This window comes from Saccopteryx leptura, chromosome X, assembly GCF_036850995.1.
Source record: "Saccopteryx leptura isolate mSacLep1 chromosome X, mSacLep1_pri_phased_curated, whole genome shotgun sequence".
In the NCBI taxonomy this organism is placed as follows: domain Eukaryota; kingdom Metazoa; phylum Chordata; class Mammalia; order Chiroptera; family Emballonuridae; genus Saccopteryx; species Saccopteryx leptura.
In genome coordinates this window covers 64,696,660-64,716,405 of record NC_089516.1, presented here as the reverse complement: position 1 = coordinate 64,716,405, position 19,746 = coordinate 64,696,660, and the positions used below count along the sequence as shown (strand labels likewise).

Below are 19,746 nucleotides of genomic sequence, written 5' to 3'. Positions count from 1 at the left end.
CCCCCTGATGGGCATGCTGGGTGGATCCCGGTCGGGCACATACAGGAGTCTGTCTGACTGCCTCCCCATTTCCAACTTCAGAAAAATACAAAAAAAAAAAAAAAAGATTCACAGGAAAAAGCAAATCAATTGCTTAATAAAAGCATGAGTGTTCCAAATCTTGAGATGAAAAAAATCAGCTTTTTTTTCTGGAAAATAACAAAAATCTCTTATGGCTAAGGGTCAAGGAGACTTACTTTTCTCTGAATTCCCTTTTGTACTCTCTGAATATTTCTGCCATGTGTATACATTAGCTATTCAAAAATATTTTAAATATGAGTAATACACATACACACAACAGTGGTTAGAAGGTGGAGAAAGGAAGAAAAATTTCAATGTAGAAAATCCAACACAACCTTTCTGCAAGACAATGTGTTTCAAAAGCCTTTAAAATGTGCCTATCTTTCACCTGTCAATTATACTTTTAGAGATGCATGCTAAGGAAATAATCAAATGAGTGCCCAAAGATTCTTGTACAAAGATGTATGTCTTTGGTAATGGTGTGGAAAGAAAGGGAAAAAATTCTAAATGCCCTGAAATAAGGAACTGGTTAACTAAGTTACAGAGTGTCTCACAGTGGGGCACTACAGAACTGTTGAATGATCTCCCCAACTGCACTAGTACACTCTCCTGGCAGCTGTATCTTCTTTAATTGCCTTTATCATGCTTATTTTATCTGTTTTTGCATGCTTACTTTAACACCCACCCCCCACCCCTCCCACACACACACACAACTGGCAGGTCCATGAGGATACTCCTTACAGTATCCTAAGTAACTTCTAAGGTTCTTGGCACATAATAGACACTCAGCAAATATTTGTTGACTAACTGACTGAATAAATGATGAAACTCAAGGCAGTTTTCCTCCCATCCATCTAAAATGTTCCTCATCTCCAGCTGGGCCTGTACATACTTGTACTTGTCTCTAATCTCTATGGCAGCTGCTTCACATCTTCCCCAGCTCTTCAAGCCCTGACTACATACCACCTCTTACTTCTAAGCAATGATCTCATCTCTTACTTCTCAGAGAAAATAGGAGACTGCACATGGGAGCTCCTTTCATGCCCTCCTCTACCTTTCTGGGCCTTATTCTGTAAGCTTCCAAACCAAGCCAGTGCTAACCCAAGCTAGTGCAGATTGGGGGGACAGACAGGAGGAAAAAGCAGATATTCCTTGTTCCTGTCATCATCAGAATCCTTAAAAGAGTAAAATATTTTCTGCCTCCTATTCACTCTGTCCTTATTTGCACTCAAGGGTGCAGTGAAATATACTGATCTGCTGTATTAACTATCGATTCAAGACCTTTAAAAAAATTTTTAGTCTTATTTTATTTTTCTGTTTCATCTTAAATCTCCACTTCCATCCCTTCTCAGTGGTATGTGTTGGTATATGTTCTTGAAAATACAGATGTCTCTGAAAAAATATTTAGTGTTTTATGTATATATGTGCTTTTAATTCACTTAAGTAGAGTTGAGAGATAAATCATATTCTATTTCTCTTTTCCCTCAATGCGTTGTTTTTGAGCTCTGCTCATGTTGCTGTGTACACATCTAGTTTATCACCTCTGACATGGCATACATCTGTCACATTTTACTTGTCCATTCCTCTAAGACTGGGCATCTTGGTGTTGCCAACTCCCTGTGACCACAAATAATTCTGCAATAAACCTTATTTAACTTGCCCCTGTGGACCTGAGCAAGAATTGCTCTGAACAAGCGGTTCTCAAAGTAGGATCCACAGACACCCCCTAGGAGCTCCTGAGACCCTTTCAGGGGTGTGCAATGTCAGAGCTATTCTCAAGATAATACTAACTCATTATTTGCATTTTTCTCAAGGTTGCTGTTGGCACCAAGGGCAAAACTGCTGGCACCTTAGCGCAAATAAAGGCAGTGGTAGCAACCTGTCACAGTGGTCACTGCACACTTGACCACAGGGTCACAGATGTGAAAAGGGTGGTCTCAGTGATGAGTGGCTTTGACGCGGCAGTAAAAACTGCTCGTCTCACTCATCTGCACCCTTGAGCCCAGCGCGTTTGGGTGCATGAGGCCAAGCGCATGTTCCCCTGCAGGGGAATTTCAGTATACCGGAAACAATGGCTGACGGGCAGAGTGCGTATCCACACGTGGGCACCTGGCAGGGATTGTCTCAGAAATGAACTGAGTGAGCCTGTCGCTTCAGCAAAAACAGTTGACACTTTGTCACCAGAGATCGAATTTGAGCTTTCAGGTGACAATTAGAATTATAGAAAGCTTGTTGCTGATACCATGGGCTTGATAGCTTCTTAACACTTGAAGGCTTCCTTTGGCTGTCCCTTAATTTTTTTTTTCATTTTTATTCATTAATTTGAGAGAGAGAGAGAGAAGAAAAAGGGAGAGAGAGAAACATTGATTTGTTGTTCCAGTTATTTATGCATTCATTGGTTGATTTGTGTATGTGCCTTGACTGGGGATTGAACCCATAACTGTGGCATATCCAGTGATGCACTAACCAACTGAGCTTCCCGAGCCAGGACTGCACCTTAATTCTTTATGACCTATTGAGATTATCAAGTTCCTCTTCCAGAAAATTCCAATGTCAGTGGTGCCAGCTTCTGGCCTGGATTGCTAAAGCTGTATGCATGAAAGCCTGCACTGTCTCTGTTCCCTGAGATGCCAGAGTGCCTTGGTCTACATGTCAAGGAGCTTCATAAAAGTATTGCATTAATGCATCAGGAAAGCTGTCACTGCAGACCTAAGAGGAGACCCAAAATGTCATGACACAAAGATTAAATATTAGTGCTCCCTGGTCTTCCCATTCTCCCACTCAAACTGGACCATCTCATTCACTCTGGCTTTGTATACTACTGACAGCTGGTGACTGCTCCATTTCTTTCTCCAGCCCTGACCTCTGCTGAGCCCCAGACTGCATATCTCCGCTGCCTCCTGGACAGCCCCTCCCAGAGGCCCCACACACACAGTCCCTTCCCTCCCTGCACCTGATTCTCTTCCAGTGCTCCTTAACTTGGATAATGCAGAGCCCATTCTATTCTCTGTCCCCACCACTGTCTGTTCTGTGTACTGTCGCTTCTCTCAAGGCAGCTCCTCATCAATTCTACCTACTCCCTTCCACAGGTCCCGGCTGGTCTTCCTAGCTCTCTCCAATCAGCCTTCAACATTGCAGCCCTCACGTTGATCTCCCATTCACTTTCTCTACTAAAAGCTTCCGTGGTTCCCATTACTGTAAAGATAAAATCCACACTTCTTATCATGATACTTAAGTCCTCCATTGTCTGGTCTCCACCACCTCACCTTCTACCTCACTATAGTAGATCACTCTTTTCTCCCAAACACCAGGTATCTTCATACCTTATGGGCTCTTGATCAAAACATCCTCTTTGCCTACAATGTCTTCTTTCCAAACCTCATTTTACTGTAAATGCTGCTTCATTCTTTAAGGACTAGCTTAGAATCACTTTTTCCTGGTGCCCTCCCCTTCCTCTAGCAGAAAGAATTCAACTTCAGGTGACAGCAACAGCCAATTAGTGAATGATTGGGGAATGAAACTAAATTGTATCAAAGAGGGCTGGAGCCACTGAGATGCCAGAATGTTGGCCGGTCCCTAAAGGAAATAATCTTAATAATAACTAAAATGTACTGAGCATTGATGTAAAGCCAGTGGGCACGGCCACCAACACAGCTGCCCGACCCATGCAGGTTCTCATTGGATTTGGACAGATGGTAATGAAACAATGGAGCCACGAACTGGTGGGCCATTAGCTTTAATCCTACCTTGCACCTGGCGGGCAAGTAAAAACACACACTGGGCTCCAAAACCCACTCACAATCAGTGCTCACAAAGTACTGACTTATCCGAGTTTCCTAGAATCAAAGGTTTCTAGGTCACTAGCCGCATTCTCCTTTGTTCCCCATCTCCTTCTCTCTACACAAACTCTGCACTAACTGGCTTCTCTTTCAGCACTCCACCATCTTGGCTGCCTCTCCTCTCCTCCACGTGGCCTTACTCTACTCTCTGCTCTCTAATGCTAATCTCAGGAACCAAGAGAGCAAGCTCCCGGTCTGCCCCACTTTATAGTGCAGAAATCAAAACCTTTAATCCAATATACAAAATAAGGAAGTCTCTAATACAAAGTCACAAATCTGAGGCATGATGGGATTGTGTCACCCCACATCAAAAAGGGTGGGAAAGGCTTAGTCCTAAAACCAAGCCCCAGCCTACAAGGATCCTGCCTGCCCACAGCCTGCCCCCAACACACATTAATATTACCTGGGTGACAGCTTCCACGTGGGCAGTGCCATCCTCAACAAAGTGTGCATAATATATTCTATCCGCCCAACAATTGACTATGCATCAGAACTTGCTCCATGCACTTTATATGCATTCTCATTCCATTCCTCTAGGAAACCCTAACTAGCACTATCCTCATTTAGAGATGGGGGAACTGAGGCCTTCAGAGATGTATCAGTGGCTGCTGGTCTTTACTGAGTGGTAGTTTGTTGATCTACTGCAGAACACTTTCTTACCATACATAAATGTCAGTGTAAGAATAGCACCTAGAATCATTTGCAATTGTGTGTGTCATTCACAGAGGGGTGAAAGGATGCATTTGACTTCAGAAGTATGAGGCTATGTCGTGAAGTACAGAGACTAGCCTGAAGTGTAATGCCACATCTTTCTAGCTGTGTGACCTTGAGTCAGGGAAACAATGCTCTGACTGTAGTACCCCCAAGGTTGTCCAACCTTCAGCAAGTAACTTTTCCTCTCTGGACTTTGATTTCTTCTTATACTTGTAACACAAAGGAATTTTGTTTTACAGGATTGATGTTTCCATTTGTTGCTCATTATCCAGCCACTCAGAAAAGAAAGAAAGAAAAAAATCCACCAGAAGAAAATCAGGAAAAAGGGTCAGGTCATGCCATCCTGGGGTACTTTGGAGTTAGGCATATCTGGCAACAGGAAATACTTCTTGAAGACAAGGCTGTGGACCTCAGTAACCTGGAAGAGAGCTCAGGGCTCCTCATCCACATACACAAAACAGCTCCTCCACCCTCTGGGAGATGCCCCCACAGTCTTGGGCCTCTCTGAGGCAGGCCTTGAGCTGATTCAGGCGCCCAGCTGCCTGTTGCCATGGCAACGGTCCAACGTGCTTTGCATAGTGGCAGGGATGCTAGGCTTTGCTAACAAAGTGCTCTGTAAAGGACTTCATGTCTTTGGCACGAACAATTTTGCCTTCTTTTTCACACAGATAACTATGGGGGCTTTGAGGGACTTGGCAAGGCACTTCCCCATCTTGGCTTGTGCCCCTGGGATTTCCTTGAAGGCACAAGTTGGCAGCTTTTTGTTTTTCTATTTCCAAATATATCCTCACCTCCTCCCTCCTGTCCATTCCCCCTACAAAGGAAAGAATGGTTTTTCCCTTACTTAGAGATCTGGTGAGCTCAGCGTGTTTAGGAAAACAGGACAAATGGACTGTTTTAATCACTTCTATATCCTTGGCTGGTTCTTAGGTCAAATAGTCTTCAGTGTCTTTTTCTCTGTTCAGGATGTGCATGATTTTCAGGATTGAAACAAGAAGACACTGTATTGTCCTGGTGAACAATTCCCTGGAGCAGGAAACATAATTAGAATTCTGAGTAGGATGGAAAGGAAGCGAGGCAAACCTGGATGAATCCTGTTTTTATCACTTACAAAAGCTGTGTGATCTTGAACAAGTTATTTAACTTTCTTTGGCCTTGGTTTCCTATTGGTGCCACAGGGATGATGATAGTGGTCTTTCAAGGACATTATAATAGGTTTGTTACAGAGTTTAAATACAGTGTGTCCGTAAAGTCATAGTGCACTTTGACCGGTCACAGGAAAGCAACAAAAGACGATAGAAATGTGAAATCTGCACCAAATAAAAGGAAAACCCTCTCAGTTTCTGTAGGATGATGTGGCAGCATGTGCAGATGATGACATAACACCGTGTATACAGAGGGGCAGCCCACGGCCATGCCAGTCGAGATGTGGATGGTACAGAGGAAAGTTCAGTGTGTTCTGTGGCTCGCTAAATTCGAATCCGTGACCAAAGTGCAACATGAATATTGGCGCGTTTATAACAAAGCGCCACCACATAGGAATAACATTACTAGGTGGGATAAGCAGTTGAAGGAAACCAGCAGTTTGGTGGAGAAACCCCGTTCTGGTAGGCCATCAGTCAGTGACAAGTCTGTAGAGGCTATACGGGATAGCTACCTAAGGAGCCCTAAAAAATCTGTGCATGAGCCCACATTGAACTGCACTGAATAGGTATGAGACTGGGAGAGTTTTCCTTTTATTTGGTGCAGATTTCACATTTCTATCATCTTTTGTTGCTTTCCTGTGACTAGTCAAAAGTGCACCATGTGCACCATGACTTTATGGACACACTGTATATCTTATGCTTGCTTGTTTCTCAGTTTCCATTGCCTTGAGCCTGGTTCATCATTTCTTGCCCAGACCAGTAGGATAGTCTCCTGACTTCCCCGTTTCTTCTTGAATCTCCTCCAGTCCATTGTCCGCATAGCACACATGGTGGTATTTTTTAAAAATTAAATCAAATCCCACCACTCCTTTGCTTAAAACACTCAAATAATGTCCCATTGCACCTAAAATAAAATCCACCCTCACCTCCTCTACCTTAGACATGCTGGCCTTTTTTCCACTTCTTAAAAACATCAAGATCCTTCTCACTTGTGGACTTGGCACTTTCTGTTCCCTCTGCTGGCTCGTTGTCATACTCAGTTCTTAGCTCAAAGAGACCATTGCCAATCACTTATCCAAACTAGCTAACTGCCCCCAACCCATCACTCACTGTCATATCACCATATTGATTTCCTTCATTGCATTTCTGTCTGCACAGCAAAAGCTAGCCTTAGCTTGGTTATTACTGGGTGTGGTTATTACCTGTCTCCTCTGACTGGGCTGTAGGTTCCTCATGTCTGTCCTGTCCATCTACATCTCCCAGTATCCAGCACAGGGCTTAGATAGAATAGACTCAATAAAATCCATTGAATGACTGAATGACTAAGGCATGCAGAGCACTGGGAACAAGGTCTAAAACATAGTTGAGCCTGACACATACACATCTCTTTCTCTGGCTTTCTTCTGTCATCACACTGGTGGTTCACTAGTCCTATGGTTTCCAAAGTGATTGCATAATCTACTAGGATGCAGGAATAAAATATTAATATTCCTATTGACATTCATTTTTATCATATCATAATTTCCATATTTGTTTATATATTATAATTTATAAAATCCATCAGTATAGTATTACATGTATATCATTTATACATAAATATCCATATGTCAGGTAATAGGCTCAAAAATACTGAGACATCACAGCTGGTGGGATGTGAACTGGCAATTGTTGGCAGCCTATTGACTACATACATATAGGTTGAACTGGGCCAGTCTAGAGGTTTCTCGGGTTGGAGGTTGAGTGCCTTGGGGGCTGCAGTAAGGGTGGCCAGTGCACATACTTCAGTTCTCCACCACTCCCTTGTTGCTTCCCCCAGCCCACTTCACAAATTTCCTCTCCCTTTCCTAACTCTCAAAAGCTATGCATTTCCAACTGTGGTTAAGATTTCCTTTATAAGTCTATAGGGGCCCTTCTACTCTAGAACTTGATGCTAGTCTATCTCTAGGGAGAAGGATATGAGAAAAATTGTGACCCAGGAGCCCTCTGAGGACAGCAGATGGGGCCTCTTATTCTTGTGTCCCTGAATATAAAATAGTGCCTATAACAGAACTAATGAACAAATAATTCAAGAATGTACTTGTTGACTAATATCAGTACATAGGATAAGCCCTCTGTGAACGTGTGAGCTGAGAGGACCCTCAGGGTATAATTGGGTCCATATATTTCAATGCTTGAGTGGAAACTAAATGAGGGTCAAAGAGGCCCAGGACCCACACAAGATTACAAAGCAGACTGTCTCCTGTGCTGGCATCTCTGCTAAACCTGTTGGTTTTATGCTAATTTATGATACAGTTCTTGGCTGGTTCCACCCCATGGCCTTGGTATTTGTCTACTTCTCATCAGAAACAATTCTCAAAAGGCACTCTGACTTTTTTACTTGGACAGGGCCAAAGAAGAAAACGTGCCCCAATTCACAATTTCACAGCCCCCTGCCTTCCCTAAACTTACTTTCTATTCGTGTGTACTCCCATTACTTGGATGTTAATAGCATCATTTCCCTTCTAGTCACTTGGGTCCCAAATACAAAGTGTTCAACTCCCCTTGAGTGAGGGCTTTCTATGTGTGTTAACTGCTTTTTTAAAATTAGACCTTTTTTTTGGATGATTACATGCACATCAAAAAGTACATATCAAAAATGTATGCTTTGATGAATGATTTCAAACTGAACACACCGATGGACCCACTATCCAAGACAAGAAGCCAAGCTTGACCAGGACTGCAGAAGCCCTCTGCAGGGCAGTTTTTAGCTATCATTACATATCTTCTCACAACTGCCTTGTAGAAAGTTGTTAACAGTTCAGTCTACTTTACAGACAACAAATTATTTTTCTTTAAACCAAGTCATTTAATTCAGTTTTGAATACTCAAGTAATGACACACTTTATGCACTAGTTTTTCTCCTTTAATTATTATTAGAGTCTAATATATATTGGAAAAATAATGGCTATTAAACTTAGAAAGCTCATCCATCTGTATCTAAAATCCTCCCTCATACCATGACCTCATGCACCAATAGCAAATGTGTACCACACTTTGTGGAGCATTGTACGTATTGTGTTGTAAGAATAAACACAGGAGAAGGCTGTTTATATTTGGAGAGATAGGAAAAGGCTTGAAGCACGATGAGTAGGCATGTGCAGTCAATGTGGCATTCATGAGGAAGATATGGCTATGCAGAGCTGAGTTTGCTTCTGGCTGCAAGGCTGAGAGAAAGCCTCAGGGAGGAGGAGGCTGGGTCTCCAGAGCTTATATGACTTTTCACAAACTGAGATGGAAATGGAAGAAAAATCATTCCAGACAGAATAGAAAACACACAGCACATATTTGGGGCTGGAAGAGAAGTTGGTGCTTTAGGCTTGAGGGGTTGTGACTGAAACGCAGATTGGACAGTATCTTAATACTTGAACTGCCAAGGGACAACTTCTAGTTGGCTACAGCTTGCTGGAGTCAGAGTAGGAGCTGTGTATTAAAATTCACTTTTCCTTATGAAACCTATAGCTGTAAATTCCCCACCCAGAGCAGAATGTATGTGGGTCATGGCAGATGGGACCAGCAGTGACAAAGAACTGAGTTTAGAGTCAGCCTAACTTGGGTTCTAGTCCTAACCATGACACTTATTGGGTTCAACTCTCTTCCTAACTCCATTTTCTTATCTGGAAAATGAGTCCTAAAAATCTGCAGTCACATGGTGGCTGTGAGGAGTAAACAAGAGCATGACTGAAGTGACAAGCTGGCTCTTGTCTCATCTCTCAGGCTCCAGAATACAGTCTAGAGATAGTACTGCCTTTTCTTCCCTTTCTCCAGACCTGAGTACAGCTGGACATGGCTGATGTGGTAACAACAATGAGACTTAAATGCTATTCATTTGGGGAAATGGACCCCAGAGTTACTTACATTAGGCCTCAGACTTCTCTGTTCCTTATCTGTTGCATCTAAGGTACCAAGTTGGGTGAGTGGCTTGCTGAATAGTGGGCTCTGACCCTCTCTCTTCAATAGAAACAGATGTTCTTAGCTGGTTCACCTTGTACATGTGCCAAAAAGTAAGTCTTTCCTCCTGAACTCCACAGGAATCTTCCTTGGATCCTACAAGGGATCTAAGCCCCTCCCAAAACCGCTGCACCTCATCTGGACCCCACTCTCCAGCACAATGCTCAGTGCAAAGAATAGTTAGTTTAGCACCTTTCCATGGTCAACACAACTACCACCAGCACCACACACAGCCAGATATCCACCTGATAAGTAGAAATGGGGGTGAACATTTTGAGAGAATTCTTAGGTTGGTGCAAGCATGAGGACCAAGCATGGAGTTTTTGGAAGAATTGTCAAGGAGCACAAGAGAGAAGGAAGAGGAAGAGGAAGAGGAAAGAGTCGACATGAGCAGGGCAGCCTGCCCCGTGCTGATTTGCCAGTGAACACTAACTGAGATACCTCTGTGCCAGGCCTTGTTCAGAGCATATGTAAAGACTCAAATTCTGACCCATCCCTCAAGAAACTCAGACGTTGTTGGGCTATAGAAGATTCATGAGTGCATGAAAGATTTCTAACAAGTTCAGGACAGCTATGGCCAGGCACAAATGACTGACTCAAACAGCTAGGACTGAAGGTACCTGCAAGAGAAAATGAGCCCTTCAGAGTGGGGATGGGTGGAGAAAGAGCTTTGAGGAATTGTAGGATTTGGGAACAGATGGAGAGATAGTGGGAAGGGGATGAGAAACACTTTTTGGCAAACACCTACTGTAAGCCTGGTACTTGCAAGTTAGAAGTTTCCATAGCCCATTATACAGGTGAGGAAATGGAGGATGGGGAGATTAAGTATCTTTGCAGGATCACACAGGTAGAAATGGCAGAATGAGCATTTGAATCCAGATTTCTCTGACTCCAAAGTGTTTTCCAGCTTGCTTTACCCTGGAGTGATAAATCATAAGGATGAGGTAAAGAACAGAATGGGTAGCCCATAGAGTGAATGAGCAGAGGGGTTTACTGCAGAGAATAGGTAAAGAAGGTGAAGAGGTCTGATGAGGTGGGTTCTGAGTATCAGCTAGAGAGCTTAGACTCACTAGACACTTTTAACAACAGATCACTGGAAGGTTCCAAGCAATGGACTGCTGTGACTTGGTTTATGTTTGTAAGAGCTCACTCTGGCTGCTGTGTGAAGATTAGATTTTAGGATGCAAAAGTGGAACCAACGAGCCCAGTGAAGAAGATGTTCACTTTAGTGGTCTAGGAGAGGGATAATGGTGGCTGAGAGCAGAGTGAGGGAAGTGGAGATGACACTGAGAAGTTTATCTAGGAGGCAGTTCTAAGGAATAACATAGGACTCATACATAGCTAGGGTAGGCAGAGGAAAGTGTTAACAATGTCTAAAGGCATTCCCTACTTCAGATAATAAAAAGGAATATGATGGAGAAGGTACTGAATTTGGAGACAGACAGCTAGGGGTTCAAATCCTTGTTGTCCCATGTACTGGTTAAGTACATTTTGTGAAAAAGTGTGTAATCCCCAGTGGCAAACAGGATAGGGAGGCCCAATAACAAAAGATGCCAAAGCAGCTACTGGCTGTGGCCACAGGGACACTGGTGACTATGTGAGAGGAGCTCCAGTTTGGGGTGAGGCACAAGGTGAAGACTCCACTATGAGAAGCTCAGACAACAAGAGGAGAGAAGAAAATGATAAGACGGAGGGGCACAGGAAGAAAGGAGGGGTTCTGTGTCTACTGTTCTCTTTTGGTGTTTGTTTGTTTACTATGGGAACCCCTTGAACACAGGTGCTGACCTTTAGGGAGCCATAACCAAGCTGCCTCCCCTTTCTCAGCCTCAGTTTAGGTATCTGTAAAGCCCGTTGAACAATGTACACCTTCCTACAGGGATGTTGTGATGGCAGATTTGTAATGATTACAGATCTGTAATGATGGCAAAAAAACTGCTTCTGCAGTTCTGGTCAGGCTCAGTTTCTAGACCTAAGTAGTGGATACATCGGTGTATTCAGTTTCTGACCATTTACTCATTTCTCAGCCTTTACTTCCATCCCCTTACTCCCTATACAGTTCTCAAATATGCCTATTCTTAGTCAAGCTTTTTCACTTGGTCCCAGGAATATAATCTGGGATCCCAAGTATACAACCCAATTGAGCTCAATTTTGTCTTGATTTTCAGGGAATCCGTATATAGCTTAGAACCATCTCAAGATGTCATGGCTCTGTCTCTTTCATCCTCTCTAAAATTTTTTTCAGTTCATGTTGACAACTCTGAACTGATCCAGACTCATATCTAGGATCCATCACAAGTGGGTAAGAGGACAGGAACCAAACCTTTCTAAAATCTCACTTTCAAGGTTTTTGCTGTGTTCATACACCTTCAAGATTTTTACCATATCTATAAATCTACTTTCCCAAAATGCTTCACTCTTGGCCCTTTACACTTGCTGGGGACCTCTGTTCCACAAGTCTTCTTTTCTGGCCTGTGGCAGATTACATTAAAGGCCTCCTACAACATTTTATAATGAGCTGCAAAACCAAGCATGCATCACACCATCCTGTGACTTCTCTGTGTGACTATCTGTCTCTGCTACTAACCTGGGGGTCTTCAAAGGCAGTGTCTACCTCCTGGAGTCTTGGTCTGGCATGGAGGTGTACCTGAACCAATGTGTGAAATTGTTGAAGAAAATTGAAGAGAACTTTGACAGATGGGTGTCTGGCAGAAGTGGTTCTTGGCAGGAGTAATATCCCAAATAATTAACAGTATGCCCTTTACCTTTTTGTATCTGGTCAATTCTGTTGAATTTTCCATGGCCCAACCCAAGTGTCACTTCTTCTGAGATAGTATCTCCTACCCTTTCAGAATGAAGAATTTCTCTCTTGTGCTCCCACAATATGTGGATTCTTTCCCTGTTATAGCAGTGATCACACTGTACTGTCATGGTGTGTGGGTGTGTCAGTCACCCCTCTTAGGTGGGGACTTATACCTTTGTGTCTCAACACCTAGCCGAAGATCAATCTGGTCAGAACAGATCTCCAAGAAGTGTTGAAAGAATGAGTAAATGACTGGTTGGGTGAGTAGGTTGGTGGGTGGATGGATGGATGGATGGATGGATGAATGGATGGATGGGCAGGGGGATCTCACTTGAGACATTTTGCTTCAAAGCCAGAAAGCTCTGCTTTCTGGGTGGCACAGTGCCCATGTCTGCCAGGATGATGCTCTAGCTAGACCTGCACCAACAGTGCTCTGTGCTGTGACTATAGCAGACAGATCTTCTGTCAACATGAACAGGTATCAGATGACATTAGCGTTGGGCAGTATCAAATCTCTAAGTAAGTGAAATTACTAAAGATTGTCTAGCTCTGGCAGAGTTGATTCCAGAAGCCATGACCCTTCCTCGATGCCAGGCTATTGGAGCCAGAATGAAGTGCTGAGCCAGCACAACCTGCCCTATGTCACTTATTCCACAGGGCTGCAGCACTTACAGTGAGAAGCTGCATGTGCACACATGTGTGTGTTTGTGTGGGGGGGGGGAGAGAGAGCGGGTGGTGGATTTAGAGTGGAACTCATGGAAGGAGTCCTCTCATTGGCTACCAAGGGTCCCAGTTCCAGTCTGTAATTCTCTGAGCTGCCAACTCTGCCATCCCTCAGGAAAAGCAAAGAAGGAAAGGGGGGGGTGAGTGCAGTGAGGCTTCAGGTGTGCCTGACAAGGAGGCAGGTGCGCCTGGTGGCCACGTTGGGTGTACAAGTGACATCCTTCTGTGTTAGCTCCAAGCCTGCAGCCTGGCAGCCTCATGCTCTGCCCAGATTTCTCCAGGTCTCTGTCGAGACTGGAGCCCAGAGTTAATTGGCAGCTGTCACTTACAGAACTGGATCTGTCCCCCAATGGAACAAGGAGCTGTGTCACTTAGCATTCTTGGGTAGCACATTCCTTCACTGGTTCCTGCCACACTCTGGATTAGGCTCTGTTATTGGCCCCTCACTCCTGCGAGCTTCTGCAGACGAGTGAGCGCGGCAGCAGAAATGACAGTGCTGAGAGCAAAGGCAGCCAGGGACAGTGAGGGCAGGCGAGTCGGGTCCCCGAGGGCTCTCGTGCTGGCCCTGGCAGCAGAGGCAGATGAGGCGGGGGCCACTCTTTCAGCTTGCTATGGTTCTTCTGGAACTGGGCTGTTCAACCTGAGTGGAGCACTAAGCAAGGGGGAGGGAGAGGGAGACACAGAGAGGAAGGGAGGAGGGAGGGAGGGAATAAGGGAAAGAGGGAGGATGGGAGAGAGAGGAAAAGAAGGAGAGAGAGAGAGTGAGAGAGAGAGAGGCTGAGAGAAGCTCCTAGCAGGCTGTACTCCAAGTGAGGGGGTCAGGTCTGGACAATTGTGTGCCAGGGGCACAAGTAGGATTTGGATGAGCCATATGTGTGAGAAGCAAAGCTGAGGTGATGTAAGCACCTGGGGAGGAGCACAGGCAAAGGAGGAGGAGGGGGAGGAAGAGGAGGAGGGGGGAGGAGAGGAAGGGGAGGAGGAGGAGGAAGAGGAGGAGGAGGAAAAGGAGGAGGAGGAGGAGGCTGAGACGGCGGCGGCAGCTACGGGGCGGCTGCCAGTCCAGAACAGAATGATGGGCAACTCTCACCACAAGCAACCGAGGAGTAAGAGCCAAAGCAGGATGCATTCAGCAACAGGTACTCTCTTCCTTTCCCTCCTTTTTTCGCGGCTCCCGGGCTCCCGCATGGAGGGCCTCCCCAGCTGCAGCTGCAGGGCCTATGACCCTTTAGTGTGACTCAAAGGGGCTGGCAGGGGGCGGGGAAAGAGCCCAAGGGAGATGCGGTGAACTCCCGGCTCCCCTGCTCTCGCGCCAGCCTGAATTGAATAAGTCAAATATTCCAGAGCTGGTAGGGGCCGGCCTCTTCACCAGCAACCCCACGCAGCCTCTGGAGGGTGGTTGGAGCATCAGGGAAGTGAGCAGCGTCCTGGGGACTGAAGTTTATTGCTAGGACTGTGCTTTCTGTCTGGATTCCGTAGGCAGAGAGACCTGGAAGCAGGCATGGCTTATCTTTTTTGAGCCTCCTTTGTTATTCAAGCCCTCATCTCCCGCAGCCCACCTCTCACCCACGCTGCACACACACCTACACCTCCTATGCTGCATGCATGGAATGAGCCAGATGAATCTGTTTCTTGCTGTGTAATGCCCTGCCCCCGCCTCCTGCCCCACCCCCGGCAGGGAACTCTCTCTACTGAATGGGTGACAAGAGCATGTGGCAGCATTGAGCTTGTTGCCCTTCTACCTTGGGTATGCCCTCTGCTTTGCACCTTGATACTCTCCAGACATGGACTCGAGATACTGGCATAATTCCCCCTAACAAACCTTTCACTAGATGCCAACAATATGGAAATCAGGGATACAGAATGTGGAGACAACTTTTCCTGGCTTGCCTTCTTTGGCAGTGCAAGAGCATGTGGATGCATTTCTCCTGTCCCATTCACCCCTACCAATTCTTCCCTTGTGCCTGTTCTTTGACCACTGAAAAGCACCCTCCACTGCTGCCTCAGATCAGGATGCATGCACAGGTGTACTCTGCCAGGAGTACTCTTCTTGTTCTCGTCCCTTTTTTTTTATGGTGCTTCTTCTTTGCCCTTCTCAAAACCCCTCCTCATAGAGAAGAGTACTTGCTTGGTAGGACCTCACCCACCATTCAGGCTGGTAAGAATGAATAGAAATTTGTTGTCAAGTTTAACTCAAATTTACCATAAGAAAGCAACAAACAGATTGGCATCTTGCCGAAAGTATGCCATGCTCAGGTCCAGATAGTTGCCTCTGCCTTTTTCTGGAAGCTGACCATGTAGTTGAGGGGAGTTGTCTAGGGCCAGCCAGTCCTAGAGGAATCCTTCAAAGAGAGTCTCACAGGACATGTGAGGAAGGGAGGCTACAAAAAAGCAATTTGGGATGTGCTGGCAGGCAAGGTAACTGCCCCTGGAGCCTGCCTGTCAGAGCAGGGCTTGATTTGGTCTCCTCAATGGGAATTTTGGCCTCTGTGGTAGACTGAGCCAGTGGTGAAGGTTCTGGGTGTTGAAGTTTCTTTGAAATCTTCTGTAGACATACTCTTCTAAAGCCATCATTAGGTAGATGGCCCAACCACCACCTTATAGCACCCTGCTTCTCTGCCATAGAGCTGGAGGTTCAGGACCTGCTAGTGTTCCACGATGCTTTTGTAAGCCTAGTACAGGAGCCTGAGCATAATTTTCTGCATAACTGCTCAGAACAGTTACTGGCTGCCATTTCATTTCTTAAAAATTGCTCTGCATCTTCAATGCCCTCTCCAATCCAGGGTCATTCTAGAGGTAGTAGGCACTGGACCAGCTTCTGGCAGCGTGAGGAGATGGCCTCATGACTGCTGCTCCCTTTCTTCCCTCTGCCTCCTGGACCTTGTCTTCCCCCAGCACTTCACTGCTCACCCACCATCCCTAAGCAGTCCCAGAACACTCACCCACACTATACTGTCTAGAGAGAGGATGCCCATTGACTGGTCAAACAGAAGAGAAAAGCACAGGAAACAATCAGCTAATGGTCTAAGAGAGAAGGTGAGGTCACCAGGAAAGTTCATGGAGGAAGAAAGCATCCCTTCTGTTGCATTACTTACAAATGTCCTTTTCTCAGAGCTCTGCCTCAGACCTATGTCTCCTCACTCTATACCCTCTTCCCTGGTGGTCAAAAGCACACCCAGAGCCCACTGCCATAAGGCTGGCCTCCAAATGTCTATCTCCAGTTCAAACTAACATAGTCAACTGCTTCATCTCCACCTGAGTGCCCTGAGTGCCACCCGAATGAGGACCTCATTCTCAGCTAAGCACATTTTCTTGCACCACCCTCTACCCTTGCAGAAAAACTCTCCTTTTTCTCTTCCATTTTCTCTTGCTGACACCACCATTTATTCAGTAACCCAAACTAGAAACCTTAGAGTCATCCTTTGCTCCCCTCTCTCTTTCACCTCACACGTACAATTTTAATTCACTCATCCACCATTCATCCATTCATTCATCCATCTATCCATCCATCCAACAAGTATTTATTGTTAAGTCTTTCTCTGAGACTTGGCAGACCCTCCTTTTGTCCTCCTCTCAAAGCCTGAGTCTAAACTTTTATTAACTTTGGCCCACTCTAGAACTGGGCTCCCTGCCTTCACCTTTGCCCTCCTCCTGGCCATGCCTAGTGATCTGCCTCTGCAGTCCCCTACTATGAATCCAAGCCTTGCTAATTTGGGCAAAGGAGATCAGGGTTGTTCCAAAGTACATCCTCCTTGTCCCAGGTGGCTCAGGGGATCATTTGTAGGTGATATAGAGAAAACATTCGTTAGCTTTCAAGTTCTGTATATATTTTAATGTGTATTAGAGAAAAAACAAAGTTAGTAAATCTAACCCATGGTTTCTTTTTAGGGCAAGATTAAGTGTTTTCAAAGTGAGTCTTTTAAAATAAAGTGGTTAAGTAAATGGTAGTACAAGTGGTGCATGAAAATGGAAAAAAGTTCAGGATGTGGATCATGGTTGCCTGAGGGTTTGGAGACACCAGTTTATAGGGTAAACTATGTGTTCTTTAGCACAACTTAGAGACCTTCCATGATCAGGCCTTCTTCAACCTTACCTTCTGTCACTTCCTGTTGAATTTGATGATCCAGCCATCTTGAATAACAGACTTGTGGTATTCCAAATACACCATACCCTTTCAACACTCCCATACTTTCCCAAATGCACTTTCTTCTGCCTGGAACTCCCTTTGCCTGTATCCTCCATTTTCTTTGGACAATTTCATATTCATCCTTCAAAACCCTAACTAGGTGTCACCTCTTCTCTGAAGCCTTCCCTGACTGACCTCCTTCTGCCATAGAAAAGTAACAGAGTTTATCTTTCCTTCCCCTGTACTAATTTAGTGCCTTGTACATAATTTTATAATGGCTAGCAGTATCTTTTTATTCATATTTTAATTTTAAGAGCAGTTTTAAGTTTATAGCAAATTTGACGAGAAAGCATGGAGATTTCCTATATACCCCTTCCCCCCACATATGCATTATCTCCCCCTTGATCAACATCCTCCCCAGAATGGTATATTTGTTACAATTGATGAACATATCATAATCACCCACAATCCATAGTTTACCTTAGGGTTTATTCTTATTATTGTACGTTCAATTGGTTTTGGAAAAATGTATAATGATATATGTTCATCATTATAGTATTACACAGAGTAGTTTCTCCACCTATTCATTATGCCCCCCTCACCTACCAGCCTCTGGCAACCACTGATCTTTTTATTGTCTCCATAATTTTCCTTTTCCAGAATGTCATATAGTTGAAATCATACAGTATATAACCTTTTTAGATTGACTTCTTTCTGGAATTGTCATTTTTATGGTGGTTATTACATGTTTATCTTCGCTCACAAAATATGAGTTTTTTTCAAGAGCAAGGGCTAAAACTTGTTTAATTGAAGATAGGTTCATTGGTTCTGATCTCTTGCCCATGAATGACCAGGATGATCTTAGACAAGTCACTCGCTTCTGCTACCTCTACCATTCACCTATAAGAAGCTATGAATCCTTAGAGAAGATCCTTAACACACACCCCTACAGTGGTTGGGAAGATGTGGTATAAGATGTCTAGGAAAACTTTTGGAAAGGTGAAATTGATTTTCAAGTGGAAGGAGAGTGATTATGATTGCAGATGGGGGAATACCATGGGTCTTACCCTGAGAATAGAACCAGAAATGTATGGAGAGACCAATATAATTGCAAAGTGAGTGGGGTGGTGTTGTGGATTGGGCAGCAGTAGGTTAATCACAGCATGTGGAAGCTCAACATGACCTTAAAACATAGGTTGTATGTGGTGGGGGCAGATATGTACATGACTGTGCATACCAGAGCCATCTGTTTGAACTACTGTCCCACAGGAGAGAAAAGGGACTAATATGGCACACTTATTATTGTTTACCAGCACTTTCCATCCATGACTTTACTTAACCCTCAAAACCACCTCGAAACAGAGACTGTTGATGTCATTTTACAGATAAGAAAACTGAGACTCAGGGTAGAGCTACAGCATTGTCTGACAACCAGGACATTGTAGAGCCCAAATTTTAGCCCAAGTTTGTCCAACTGTCAGGCTTGTGTCTATTGTACCTTGCCATGTGCTTCTCATTATCTTTCCATCTGTGGCAAGAGTTAGTAACCCTGGAGACCAGCTGTGGTGAAAGGAGGATACTGTGGCTTTGCTTTGGAGGGCTAGCAAGTCTCTATAGCAACCAGGACTGCAATTCCTAGCTTTGTAGAAGTCCTACCATACATCCCCTTAATGGCACATTTATGTTGTTGGAATAATTGAACTTATTGGAGGCCCTGTGTTGGATCCAGAAGCTAGAACTGAGGATTCTTGAGTTAGAAGGAAAGAAAGGGGATTTTTAAATTTAGACTTAAACTAAATGTTGATAGAGGCTTTAGATGTAGGGGAACTGGTATCATGATGCTTTCCACCTTCCCCACCCCAGCGACCACACCTGCTCTATAAGCAAGCTAACCTGTGTTTTAAGATAGAAATGAGTCCACTTCTTCTCTGTGCCTAAATAAATTGAAGAAATCATCTTATTGCATTTGCAGGGCATTTTGGAATTAACCTGGCCCTATCATATTTATGAGCTTATTGAATTCTCACAATCCTTGATTTCTGTATGCTAGACGCTAAAGTGGCAAAGACTTATAAGGGAGTCAAGTGGCCCCTATGCCCTGGGGACTTTCCTCCTAAAGACATATTTCCTAACTCAATTTAATGAGCCCATTGGAAGGTATGGGAGAAGTTGAAATTTTATACCACCAAAGAAAATATTTCCTGGCACTCCTCACCTCCCATACTGAGAGATGTGTTAGAGGTAAAAGCACAGGCCCTGGGACTTGAAAGCCAATCATAATGCTCCCACATTCCTTGGGCCAGAACTATTGTAGAAGGAAGCAACATATGGATATAAAAATGTACAATGGACATC

The 19,746-nt window shown here is 44.5% G+C and overlaps 1 protein-coding gene across 3 annotated transcripts in view; it reads left to right on the top strand.

Moving 5' to 3' along the window:
* Positions 1-19,746, top strand: part of NHSL2 (NHS like 2) — a 292,396-nt gene that overhangs the window by 188,240 nt on the left and 84,410 nt on the right. The window contains exon 1 of one of the 3 annotated variants that reach the window (XM_066357414.1): positions 14,295-14,404. The exons of 1 other annotated variant lie outside the window; for it this stretch is intronic. In XM_066357414.1, coding sequence (XP_066213511.1) covers positions 14,338-14,404 — 67 coding nt within the window. In that variant the 5' untranslated portion in view covers positions 14,295-14,337. Of the gene's footprint in view, positions 1-14,294; positions 14,405-19,746 lie in introns of those variants that run through there. One more of the 3 variants, XM_066357411.1, reaches the window with a different exon arrangement.